This window comes from Lotus japonicus, chromosome 4, assembly GCF_012489685.1.
Source record: "Lotus japonicus ecotype B-129 chromosome 4, LjGifu_v1.2".
In the NCBI taxonomy this organism is placed as follows: domain Eukaryota; kingdom Viridiplantae; phylum Streptophyta; class Magnoliopsida; order Fabales; family Fabaceae; genus Lotus; species Lotus japonicus.
Window position 1 is genome coordinate 27,609,958 of NC_080044.1, and position 13,994 is coordinate 27,623,951.

The 13,994-nt window shown below is 42.3% G+C and overlaps 1 protein-coding gene across 1 annotated transcript; it reads right to left on the bottom strand.

Moving 5' to 3' along the window:
* Positions 1 to 4,465: 4,465 nt before the first annotated feature.
* LOC130712571 (uncharacterized) lies at positions 4,466 to 6,736 on the bottom strand. The gene is made up of 4 exons (XM_057562400.1): positions 6,296 to 6,736; positions 5,552 to 6,142; positions 5,054 to 5,407; positions 4,466 to 4,936 (listed from the first exon to the last, which is right to left on the bottom strand). The coding sequence occupies exons 1-4, from the start codon at positions 6,734 to 6,736 to the stop codon at positions 4,466 to 4,468; spliced, it is 1,857 nt and encodes a 618-aa protein (XP_057418383.1).
* Positions 6,737 to 13,994: the final 7,258 nt, after the last annotated feature.

Here is a 13,994-nt window from a genome sequence, read left to right on the forward strand (position 1 = left end):
AAACTTAAAAACTTAAAATCTAGAAGTGAAAAAAGATGGCCAACATGGACTGGTAAATAAAGCCTTTTGCAATCGACACTTTGGACCTTCAGTTGCGCCCTCTTCTTTCAGGCGAACCCAGTCCACAGGCAAGCTTATGGCGACAGCTACTAGTCCGCCCGACTCGGCATAGTTATGCACGCGCCCAAAATCGCGACGTTTTGTCACGTGATGCATCCTTTCCACACGTCGCGCCTTGAAGCGATGTTTGGATCAGTAAATCCACAGAATTTCAACCGCAACCTTTGAAATGTTTTCTCGAATCATGTCAACAACTTCTCAATTTTAAATTTGAACAAACCAGCTTCAACTGTCACAGCTTTCCACTTAATGCGCTGCCCCTGCTCTCCGGAATCCACGTCACACCTTTTGTGTGAAGGCCCCACCTTTACCATGATGATTTACCATGATGAGACACGACTTCCCAATCTTTATCACACCCAACCCTTGAGTTCTTTCCCCTCACATCATTCATCATCTTCTATTAATTGCTCCCATATTTGCTCCCGACTCCCGCTTCGGTCTCCTTTGCTGATCTCACGAATCTCAACTCCAGCTCTTGCTCCTCTTCTCACAGTTCCCTTCCTGGTTAGTTTTCATCCCTTCCTTCTCCCCTTTCTCTCTTTTCTTTCTTTGATGTCTTTAACAGGGGCCTTGTCCTCCATTGAGGAGATCAAAGCCCACCGCTTGGCGACCTTTGCCACTCTGCCCTCCCCTATTTCAGAAGCCCCTGATCAAGGAGTTCTTGATCAACCCTCGGAACTGTCAACCAGCAAATCCGTCTCTGACCTTGCTCGTAAGGTCGGTGGGCTCTTCCATTCTTCGTTATTAGAGGGCATTCTCTGAACCACCGGATGTCGGGGACAGGACCGCCCCTGGCAGCATCATGGGCTTAATGACCCCAAATATTCCCATTTTTTCTTTGTTTACGAATATCTGTTTCTTGATCTGAGCATTAAACTTCCTTTCTCCTCCTTTCTTACTCAAATGTTGTGCGATATGAATGTTTCTCCTTGTCAACTCCATCCCCGCTCCTGGGCCTATCTGCCGTGTTTTGAGATTCTTTGCCATAGCGTTGACGTAGCGCCCTCTGCTACCCTTTTTCCCTTCTTCTTTGAAGTAGATTCTCAAACTCGCGGTTCTCGCGGCTGGGTCACTCTGGTGCCCCGGCCAGGACGAGAACGATTTGCCCCTTATCAAGTGGGCACAGAATCTTATTTGGCTCGCCGGTATTTCTGGGTCATTGTCCACCCCGCTTACCCCTCATCATTTACACAGAAGGACGGGAAAGCCCTTTTCCCTCTTTACTGGACGTTGTCCCCCAGATCCTTATAAGGCTTCCCAAAAATATATTTTTCCTCCAGAGAAAGCTTCGCCGTTGAGGCCTTATCTCGACTTCCACTTTTTAGTTGTATTGAACTGCTTGATGTCCCCCCAGGATCCAAATTGCTTCCCCGACTAGGTCCTTTTTCTTACTCCTTTGTCGCACCCCTCTTTTTATACGTCCTTCATCTCTAACGACTGCTCTCTCTTTTTCTTTTCAGGAAAAATGAATTTCTCTTCTGACGAACTGCTGAAGGCTTTCCTTTCCGGGGGCGTTAAAACGCCTCCCTCCGCTCATACCGGGGAGAAGAGGCAAAGCTCTCTGTTGGACGAGGTGTTTCCAAGAATAAAAAATTGGACGAGCTGAAACCACCTTTCGTTTCTTCAACTGTCCCTGGCGAGGAGGGCACTGCCTCTGGCTATCCCGCCTCGGTTGGTGTGGGTGATCCTTCTAAACCAATTCACCAGGGCGAGGCGAGCATTGCCCAGGTTGAGGGCCTTTCTCGCCCCCAGTGTCACCGACGGCCCAGTCCTAGCCAGTTGTCGTTCATCTCTCAACTTCTGCCTCTGACTTGCCAACTCCTGCTTCTCCCAAGGCTGTTGGCGGGGAAAAAGACCCCCCTCTAAATCGTCCACAGAACCCCTCTGGCGAATCAAGCTCCGATCCCTTCTCCTTCCTTCTTTCTCATCCCTTCCTCGAGAAACTGAGGGAAACGCCCAACCTGAACCCACAAGACATTGCCCAAGAAGCTGTGTCCAACCTCCTTCGAGCTGGCTGTCTGTTTCCCAAGTGGCTTGGGAAGCACGTCCCCTTACCGGGATTGCTGGACTCCGGCAGGAGGTCGAGAAACTGCGCTCGTCCAACATCCAAATCAATGAAACTTGCTCCAAGTTGTCCAAGCAGTTGGCCTCGAAAACGGAGAAGACGGCGAAGATGCAGAAGAAACTCGCTGAGGTGAAGCTTGCGAAAGCTGTGGCAGACAAGAAAGAGGAACAACTTGAAAGCCAAATTGAAGAGCTCCGCAAAACTCTTGGTGCTCAGGAGGCTACCCTTACTTCTTAGAAGGGAGACCTTTTGACTAAGAATGAGGAAATCGCCAAGTTACACCAAGACTTGGCGGACAGGGGTAAAGCTCTTGTCGACGCTCATTCCGATTTGGAGTCGAAACGCAAGCTCTTGGCCGAGAAAGACGCCTAGGCCCTCTCCTTGGAGGAGAAGATAAGGGGCGAAGCTGCTCACGCGGAGGCCAATGAGCGTATCCGTGGCTTCCTGATCGCCAAGGCCCAAGTCAAACATCTCCATCCTAACATCAACCTTGGTCCCTTGGGATTTTTTAAGAAGATTACACCTGCCGGGCTGGAGGGTGTCGAAGATCCACTGGGAGTCGCTAATGTTGACCTTGGAGACGCTGTGGAGCAAAAATAAAGAGACAGATAAAACAATGTTTACTTCTTATTTTAATATTGGATTATTGTAATGTTAGTGTTCTTTTGCTTTACTCGTTGTGTTTTTAGTTTAAGCCAGCTATTTTAGTTTTCACTATATTATTTCTTTCACACATTTTAGTGCTTTTCGATTTCCTCTCTCACATCCTCCATAGTTTCTTTATTTCTGAATTACGTCTGACGACATTGATGGTGTGCTGGTTTCAACTAGGACTCGTCGCTCGGTTTTTGAACCGATGCTTTCATTCACACACATATTTCCCGTAAGATCAGGAGTGGCCCCGCCAGCCTGATTAGGCGGGGACTTTCAATTGCTCAGTGCCCAATGGCCATATGGGTTTACCCGAGACTTTTGAGCCTAGTTGAAAAATGCTCGCCCATATTTCGGGGAGATTACTGGGATAAGAAGCTTATCCGCACACATCGCCGACAAGTGACGGCGAGCTGCGTCGGCTTCTTCGGAGCAATCCCCCGACATCAAGGTTGTGTTGGGATTGCCACCTTCAGGGAATTTTTCCCACCGAGCTCTCACCGCAATTTAGTGTGATTGAAATACCTGGATACAATTTTTGTATTTTCAATCAGACGCGATAGTCAACAAACTCCCGAGATGGAGAACAAGAACGTGTCTTTGTTTTTACCATTTTTGGGCGCTTTTGGCCAATAACTTCCTGGGGTAAGTACAAAAGAATGTTTCTTTGTCTCTTCTTTAACTCCGCAGCCTACGTGAGGCGCACTGCCTATCTCTGCATCAGATCCAGCTCCTCCTCGCCTTATCAGCTGTAATAGTACTTTAGTTTCGCTGCGTTCCAGGATCGTGGCACCCGTTTCCCATCCAAGCTTTCTAGGTGATAGGCTCCTCTTCCCAAAGCTTTTAAGATCCTTTAGGGCCCTTCCCAGATTGGGCTCAGTTTATTTCCGGTGACTCCTGTTCGCTTTTTAAGCACCAAATCCCCTACCTGCATCTCCGTTGGTTTTACCTTTGTGTCATACTTGGTCGCAGCTCGCTGCTTCATCGCAGCCTCCCTGAGGCGGGCCTCGTTGTGTGTCTCCGACAGCAAGTCTAGTTCTACTGCCATGTTTGAAGAATTTTTGCCCTCAAACTTCGGTTCCGTTCGCCACGAAGTGTTGCCAATCTCTACGGGGAGCATGGCGTCCACCCCGTAAGTCATTCTGAACGGATTTTCCCCTATAGTTGAGTGCTGCGTTGTGTTATACGACCAAATTACAATTGGAAGTTCGTCTAACCAACCCCGTTGGCCTCCGAGAGTCGGCGTTTCAAACCTCGCAGGATGACTTTGTTCGCCGATTCTGCCTACCCATTTGTCTGCAGATGTTCCACCGAAGAAAATCTCCTCGGAATGCCCATCTCTTCGCAGAACTCCTTGGTTTGATTACTTGCGAACTGCATCCCGTTATCCGAGACGATCGTTCTCAGTACTCCGAACCGGCAGACGATTCTCTTCCAGTAAAAACTTATGATTTTGGCCGCCGTAATGCTCGCCAGAGGCTCAGCTTCCACCCATTTGGTGAAGTAGTCCACCGCCACAAGGATGAACTTCATTTGCGACCTAGCGGTGGGGAAGGGCCCGATGAGGTCGACTCCCCACATGGCGAAGGGCGGAGCTCTAGGTAGGTCTGCAAATACTTGGCACTTCTAGCATTTCCTCACAAACTCTGCACAGTCCTTCCTTATCGTAGGCCCATAGAAACCCGCTCTGAGGACTTTGCTCGCCAGCGACCTTCCTCCAATGTGGCTTGCACAAACTCCCTCATGAACCTCCGTCATAACAGCCTCGTATTTCTCAGGTGGAAGACATCTTAGGAGGGGTGAACTAAATTCCATCCGAAAGAGTATCCCATCGAGTAGCGTGTAGTGCCCCGCCTCCCTCCTTTGCGCCTTTGAGTATTTTACCACGTCACTTGGTCCTCCCGCCAGAATATCGATGATGGGGTTCATCCAAGTTTCCTGGCAATCAACCAAAGCCACCAAGTCCCCCTCTATGCTGGGATTGGCGAGCGTCTCTTGAATCACACTCCGGTTGTTGCCAGGCTTCCTAGTGCTTGCTAGCTTCGCTAGGGCGTCCGCCCTTTGGTTTTGTGCCCTTGGCACGAATTCAACTACCACCTGTTGCAAACGACCCATGAGCAGCCGCACACGCTTCACATACTTTATCAAGGCCGGCTCCTATACTTGAAACTCCCCGTTGACTTGGCTTGCCGCTAGCAGCGAGTTCGTTCTTACCAGCAGACTATCGATTTGCACCTCAATTGCCAGTTTTAAGCCCGCAATAAGAGCCTCGTATCCTGCTTGGTTATTGCTGGTTTTGAACTGGAATCTGAGGGACTGTTCGAACACCAACTCCCCGGGCCCCTGCAGCGTGACCCCAGCCCCGCTTCCGTTGTTGTTCGACGACCCATCGACAAACAATATCCATTGCGTGCTCACCTTTTCCCCTTTTTCCGCCGTCAATTCCACCACAAAATCCGCTAAGGTCTGGGCACCGACCTTCCCCCTTTTGTCGTACTGCAATCCATATTCCGACAACTCTACTGACCATGCGACGAGCCTTCCCGACAAGTCTGGCTTCTGCAACACCTGTCTCAAAGGAAGGTCAGTTCTTATTTTTACCTGAAAGCTTTGAAAATACGGTCGTAGGCGTCTGGCGGTGACGAGGACGGCGAGCGCCGCTTTTTCTATCTTCTGATACCTGACCTCCTCCCCCTGAAGTGTATTGCTTACGAAATAAACTATCTTTTGCTCTCTATCTACCTCCTGAAGGATCACCGAGCTTATTGCGTGATCACTGACAGAGAAGTACAAATGCAAAGGAAGGCCTTGGACAGGTTTCGAAAGGACAGGTGGGGCGGACATCATCTCCTTGAGGCGGGTGAAGGCCTCCTCGCACTCTGAATTCCACTCAAATGCCGCATTTTTCTTGAGGCATTTGAAGAATGGGGCTGACTTGTCGCCCGAGTGAGGGAGAAAATGAGATAAGGCCGCGATCCGCCCGATTAGTCTCTGCACCTCCTTCACATTGCTTGGGCTTTTCATCTCATGGATTGCCTTACACTTATTTGGATTAATTTCGATTCCTCTGGATGTAATCATGAAGCCTAAAAACTTCCCACCCCGTATGCCGAAAGAACATTTTTCCAGATTAAGCCTCATGTTATGCTTCCGAATCTTACCGAAGGCCTCCATCAAATCCTCATGATGGTTCGATCCCAAAACCGATTTAACGATCATATCGTCAACGTATACCTCCATATTCCTTCCTACCTGTCCTTCAAACACCCTATCCATCAACCGTTGATACGTCGCCCCCGCATTCTTTAATCCGAAAGGCATAGTCTGGTAACAATAGTTTACCCTTGCGGTCATAAAAGCTGTTTTGTCTTCGTCCGACGGATGCATCTTGATTTGGTGATATCCTGAATAAGCATCCATTAAACTCAGAAGTTCATTCCCTGAAGCTCCATCTACCAGCTTAATTATGCTCGGCAAGGGATAGGAATCCTTTGGGCATGCCTTGTTCAAGTCTGTATAATCCACACACATTCGCCACTTCCCGTTCGCCTTCATGACCATCACCACATTTGCCAACCAAGTAGCGTACTTTATTTCCCGTATGAAGTTCGCTGCTAGCAACTTGTTTACCTCTTGCTGGATGGCCTTCTCTTTTTCGTTTTCCATTCTCCGGCGAGTTTGGGTTATAGGCTTAGCCCCTGGATTCAATGCCATCCTGTGGCAGATGAAGTTTGGGTCTATACCTGGCATGTTCTTGTGACTCCAGGCGAAATGATCTAAATTGTCGCCTAACAACTTTGATAGCCTTTGTTCTTGGTCCTCACTTAGCTTGGTTCCTTTCTTGAGTATCTTCTCGCCGAACTTCAGCTTTTTGGTTTCTTCTATTGGTGTGGGCATGTTAACACGTCCCTCGCCCCTCGGGTCCAAACTTTCTTCTGGCGTCTCAACTTCGCTGCAACGGTGCCCGACTGAAGCGCTCTTCTTCCCATACCGATCCACAGCATTATAGTAGCATTCCTTTGCGATCCTTTGATCCACAACAATTCCCCCAATATGCCCATTCGACAGCGGATAATACTCTAGCTGCTCTTGAAGATACTCGTTTCGTTGTCGTATATCGTCAACACTACTAATCAGACGTCTCCAATCTTGGCTGGAGATCGGTGCCTAAGGTGCCTGAGTCTCTCCTCCTAACGCTGTGGGTGACCTCTGCCACTCTGGCGAGGACGGCGGTGAGGGCAACAGAGGCGTCGGAGAAGGAGGAGGTGGAGGCGGAGCAGGAGGAGTTACCTGATCCGTATCCTCACGTTGCACATGCGCACGTCGCGGCCTGCCTCTTACGCAGCGCGACGACGAAACATGTCGATGCCCAGGATCTTCATCACGTCGTCTGCGACGTGTTTCCATCGGAATTGGAGAATTTCTTCGGAAAAACTCGGAAACGGAAGAAATTGTACGGAAAATCAAGGAATCCTCTTCTGGATCATAATCTACGAAAAACTCGAGAACAATTGCTTAGAAGAACAAGCTTTACTCCACTGAATCGTGATCCACGTAGTCCGGGAATAGAAATCTATCGTTCCCCACAGACGGCGCCAAATGTTCCGTGCTAGAACATAGAGAGGAAAGGTAGTACCCAGAGTGTGAGGAAAGTGATGTGAATGCTTAGAGAGAGACACTCTAACCGCTTAGAGAGAGAAAATATAATTGAATTTCAATGCTATTATTTCTCAAATGAGCTAAGAGTCCCTTACAATTGGTATTCCCCTCCTATTTATAGAGGTGGAGTTGGCCTCTAGCGCCTCTATCCTATCCAAATGGGCCAGTTGGGCCTCGGGAAGGGAGGCCCAAGGTCATGGTGCGTCCCTCGCCCAAGGTCAGGTCTCTTGGGCGAGGGACCCTGGGGTCTCGTCCAGCCCACCAACATAAGTGCCTAGCTAAGAATATTGTCTCTAAGGTACCCTTAGGTAATGGTCGAATTATCGACCTCAAATTCCCATAACAAAGAGTGCAAACACCCTAGATGACTACTCGAGTCATCTGACTCATCTTTTGGATGGTCGAACTGCTCTGTGAGCAAAAGAGTACATCGTACGTATAAACTTATTGGTTTCCTAGACTTATCCCTTAGGTAGCCTAAACATTAAACTGCCGGTTGGGCAAAGGTGAGAAAGCACACAGAGTTTCCCCTAAACTAGGATCATCGACACTTCTCATATTCCCAAAACTCATATTCAAGCTCAAAGCCTTCTTCAATATGTTGTCCATATTTTAAAGTGTTCGAATGTTGTTTAGCATATTATGAATTTCATTTGTAAAATGATTTCTAATCCTTTTTGTCTCTAACTCTATAAGTTCTAAGATTTCCCTTAAACCCTTATAATTCCCTGAGAAGGTCTCAATCTCCTAAAACGTCAAAGGTTCAGACCTTGGTCCGACCTGTTAACCATTTCCTTAAAAGGTCTGTCACTAGCATGGCATAAACTCTCGTTACACTTACTCCAACGATTCCTCCATATATATAAGTAATCGCACAATTAGTTAGTACAATCCAACAAACATATTCACAAATATCAAAACATCCTACGATTATCCACTTAGCACATATAAACATGTGATTCAGTCAACATCAAACATAGAAGCAATCAAATCATAAACACATATGTCGGTCGAAGCCCCAGAAAACGGAGACACAAGTCTCAAGTTTAACAAACGACCGAAGTCTCAGAAAACATTTTCCAATTCAGATCAATCAACATCAATCAAAATCAAATAGACAAGTCGAAGTTATCGACGCATAAGTTATTAACTAGCAAGTAAGTTGCCCTCACCTGCCACTCATCCAGCTTCACCATGTCAGGGTTCCTCACTTGTTTCCTCAGTAGTTCCAAGAGTTTCCAAAGTCAAACCTTTGAGCAAATACAACATTACTCAGTCAAAAGCAATCAAAACAACCTAAACAATATCAACTAACGTCCGAAGAAACTTAAAAAGCTTCAGAGTATGATAATCTAAGACAAAAGGACAAGTTTTCATGAAAACGAATTTCTCTCCTCCACCCGATGGTGCTCTCGGCCACCCCCCATCATTTTAGCGTTTCAGCGCTTTTTCTGCGATCTAATTTAATTTCTAGGTAATCTAAGGGTATAACTAGAGTAAAACAATGCTCGGAAAAATTATCCGAATTGAAATGCAAATAAGGGTATTTGGGTCAAGATTTTAGGCTCAAAAACTCAAAGTTGAAATTTTGAAAAATAAATTTGATAGGGTCGTAGAGAATGTCGTTTATAGCAACTAATTCTAAAGGCACTAGTTTAAGTCGTGATTTTTTGGTTCAAAAAGCAAACCTATGGAGAAAATGGGGTTTTCCACAATTTTTCAGATCTACTGAGACTCAGAGAAAACCCGAGCGCACCGGCGGTGAATATGGAACGCAGGAAAGACATAGAAGATGATTGAAAGAAGAAATCGAATTAAAAATATGTTTTTGGAAAAAGCTCAAAACTTTGAGCATAGAAAGACATAGTAAAAAGCAACAGAAAGTAGAGACAAAGGTATGGAATAGTAAGGTGACCTCGTTGTCGATCCAAAGAAGCTGAAATCGAGTCGATCAGAAGAACTCGCGAAGATCTCACCCGCTCTCTCTTTCTGAACTTGAGATCGTCCAGGTACCTTCATATGCTAATAAGAAGTGAATTATTGGCGACAGAATGCCAAAACTCAAAATGAGGTTCTTTAAATTGAAGAAAACGATTCAAACGCAGTATGGATCAAAATACGCCGGAAAACTACTTTTTAGTAGTTGGTATCAGATGAAAAAAATTCCTTCTGAAGAAAGATCGAAATCGTTAAAATAAATGAGACAACGCGGATGGAAACTTCGTTAAAAGCTTCGAATAGAAAAAACTCTTCATTCAGGGTTTTAATTAAAGTCCCCGAGAAGATAAAGCCTAGCTTCGACGAACTTTTGGGAAGTCAAACCTATCGTTTGTACAATCCAGAGTTCCATAGCGAAACACTGGTCATGGGAAAAACACTCGAAGATTCTTATTTTTCTAATGATTTTGAATTTCGCTTAAACAGTGCTCTAGGAGCGGAAATATCATTTTTCGGATAATTACGACCTTAGCCGGGTGTAGAAATAGCTCGAGATATAACTTAAACTGACTATAGTACCATCCTTAGTTATTTCCTGAACTTTCTTCTTCATAAAGTCATCCAAATCTGCAAAAACTTGTTCATGTTCCTTTCATATTACACCGAAACCTAAGCGTGAATAGGAAACTAATTATTTTATCTATAACTTAAAAACTAGGGTCTTACACAGGTCCTCTATTCTAAGCCAAACTTTCATTTATGCAAAGAATATGTAAAACAACTTGTGTGCACTCACAGATGAAACATGGAACATGAACTCACAGATGAAAACCTTATTCCATATAAACTCAGAAGTTAAAACATAAACAAGTTAGGGATCCACATCCCAAATGCTAAAAGAAACTTAACCAAGCATGGCCAAGGAAAACATAATTCCTAACCCGAGAAGAAGTCTTAGAGAAGTTCCAAAACACCTTACACAAGCTGTTTGTTCAGAAAAAATATGATACAAAACTTAAATGACAAAGTTCTATTGATAGGAAAAACAGACAACCAGACACGCATGTTAAGTTTCACCAACTAAGTTTCTAGACATCATGTATTTGAACATCTCTCCACGAAAATAATCATCAACATGAAATTAGTCACTCACATAATTATCATTAAGTCACAAATAAATAATAAATTTATATCCCACACAACGATAAATAATAAATAAAATAATTTGCGGCGATTGAGTTATTATTTTCCGCCATCAGAATAATAATATAAAATAGAAAAACATAATCACCCAATTAAATAACACAAAAAATATTTCATAAATATTTTCTACCAACGTGGCCCGAATAATAACTCAAATCCACAAACACAGTAAAATAGCGTACGAAGCATAAATTATGGAAATTCAGGGTCTTACACTCCTTATCTGTATCTGCTTCATATTCTTTATCTAGATAAAATTGTAAACGCATTTGCACCCACACATCTCGAGATATATGATTTATAGTGGCTTCAATTGCTATTACATCTCAATGTTGCTTTTTAACTTCATCTTTATATGTATCATCCATAAGTGACTTCCTTTTTCTACCCATACTTCTTTTTCCCACTGGTATCTTTCCTTGAAAAATCTTGTCACTACGGAATTTTGAAAGGACTTGTGAAGTTGAAGTCACATTGGAAGGAAAATCATGTCCTGGTTCCTGGGTAGTCATTTTCGTGTTCTTTGACTCATCTAATCCCTGCATAATCTCTGACGTCAAGCGCATCTTTTGAGGCTTCTTATTGAAGGAATAAGACTCAAAATCATCAAAATCTCCAGTAGCAGCAGTTATTGATTTCTTTAAAATTGTGCGGGAATTTCTAAATTCTCCATCAACTTGGGTGTCTACAGAAATAGGCATGGATTCACTACGAACCTTAAAATGACTATTACCCTTGAATTTGAGATTAGGAGTATCAAGCTCCATATTAGAAACGTTGTCTTCACAACCTGCCGCTAAAAATAAATATTATAATTAAAAAATATTAATTTTAGTGCAAATTAGAAATTATTGACATCTAAACATTGTTAATATAATATAAAATCAATCTTCAATGAAACAAAATTATCAATAAGCTTGGTATTTACAAATTCCATTCAGTGGGACATACCTCCTCTATTTGTTTGCCCTTCTAGTATGAGGTTTGTACAACATTTTGGTGAAGCAATACTTAACACTTCATGATTGCAGTTATTCTCCAATCCAACATCTTTGTCAAGAGAAGATAGAAAAATAGAAGCCACATATTGTAACATAATAAATAAGATAAAATTGTGCTAGAATTTCTAAATCCTCAATCAACTTGGTTGTCTACAGAAACAGGCATGACTTTACTATGAACCTCAAAATTACTCTTACCCTTGAACATGAGATAAGGAATATCAAGATCCATATTAGAGACTTCATCCACACAACCTGTCGCTAAAAATAAATTTAGAAATAAAAAATTCATTTTTAGTATGAACTAGAAATAATTGACATCTAAACATTGTGAATATAGTATAAAGTAATTGTTCAATGAAACAAAATTACCGATAAGCACGATTTTTACAAATTTTGTTCAATCGAACATACCTCCTCTACTTGTTTGCCCTTCTAGAATGGGGTTAGGACAACTGTTTGTTGATGAAAGATGTAACACTTCATGATTGCGGTTATTCTCCAATCCAATATCTTTATCTACTGAAAATAGAGAAATTCAAGTCACATACTGTAGCGTAAATTTCTAATTCTCCATCAACTTGGTTGTCTACAGAAATAGGCATGGCTTCACTGTGAATCTTAAAGTGACTCTTACCCTTGAACTTAAGATTAGAAGTATCAAGATCCATCTTAGAAACTTCATCTACACATATTTCCGCTAAAATTAAATATTAAAAATATAATTTGTATGAATTATAAATAGTTGGCATGTAAACATTATTAACATAATTTAAAATTAGTCTTTAAGGAAACAAAATTACTAATAAGCTTGGTTGTTACAGATTCCATTTAGATGAAGATACCTCCTCTATTTTTATGCCCTTCTAGTACGAGGTTTGGACAACCTTTTGGAGAAGCAACACTTAACACTTCATGATTGCAGTTATTCTCCAACCCATTATCATTATCTAGAGAAAATAGAGAAAGTGACATATTGTAACATAATAAACAAGATAAAATCAAGCTGGAATTCCCAATTCTCCATCAACTTCACAGAACTAGGCATGGCATCATTATGAACCTCAATGTGACTTTTACCCTTGAATTTGAGATTAGGAGTATCAAAATCCATATTAGAAACTTTATCTTCATAACTTGCCTCTTTTTTTTTTACAGGAGGAAAATCTTCCTAAGTTTCCTCTAAAGATAAATATTAAAATATTAAAATTATTTTTTAAGTATGAATTAGAAATAATTGACACCTAGATATTATTAATATAATTTAAAATCAGTCTTCAATGAAACAAAATTACCAATAAGTTTGGTTACACATTCCGTTTAGTGAACATACCTCTTCTATTTTTGTGCCCTTCTAGAATGAGGTTTGAACAACTTTTTGGTGAACCACCAGTTAACACTTCATGATTGAAGTTATTCTCCAATCCAATATCATTATCTAGAGAAAATAGAAAAATTCAATCCATATATTGTAACATAATATACAAGACAAACTTACAGAAATATATATTTATGTTACCAATTATTGTATTGAGTGCACCTTCTTTGTCGCTTTCTTTCTCATTCCTAATTGGTACACAATCACCACCATTGCTCAGATCAATGCATTTGTTATCTATTTGGTCATTTTTATCAATACATTCACGATCAAGTTTTTGTCGACAGCTTTCACAAGACCACCATTTGAAGTTTGGAACATCTAACTGAGGAAGGGCAGGTGTCTCTTTGGACTCATTCAGTGGAAATGGCCAACATAGTTTCCAGTCCTTTTTGCAAATTTCAGATACATAACCACTAAATTAACAATAAACATGTGTTCAGATGTTGATTTCCACACAAGAATTAAGTGAGCTAAATTTTCTATTCAAAATAACCTACAATTAGTGGTAATAGATTTTGTTTTGTTTGCATTAATTAGTAAACTAAACTCTTTCTCGCAACTATATAATACTATATAATATGTTGAAATATCATGTTAAGACATTATTGACCAATTGATTCTTTAGGAATGTCCTATAATACTACTTATGAACTAATTTCTGTAAGATCAAGTTTTGATCTAGTAGTACAACTCTATGTTTTGATGATTACAAGTTAACCTTTTGATATGAACAATTGTGGTACTCTAACGTGTTTTACTGAGTGTGCTATTTACAGGCTCTGACCTCAACTCAATCTCACACAAATCAGAAGCACTGTGTTAAAGAGCGACCCAAGCAACGCTTTCGCATTCACCATGTTCAGTATGAACAGTGGAAAAGCTTCAGAAGTTCTGAAGTTATACAAACTCTGATGTGGACTCAGTCACTAGAAGTTATGAAGATCCAGAAAGTCTGATAACCAAGAAACACTGA

Coding starts and splice junctions, on each gene's coding strand:
- LOC130712571 (XM_057562400.1), bottom strand. CDS start 6,736: ATGCCCACACCAATAGAAGAAACCAAAAAGCTGAAGTTCGGCGAGAAG. Junction 6,143..6,295: donor TGCCGAGCATAATTAAGCTG/GTAGATGGAGCT, acceptor TTCGGATTAAAG/AATGCGGGGGCGACGTATCA. Junction 5,408..5,551: donor AGCAAAAGATAGTTTATTTC/GTAAGCAATACA, acceptor CCTTTGAGACAG/GTGTTGCAGAAGCCAGACTT.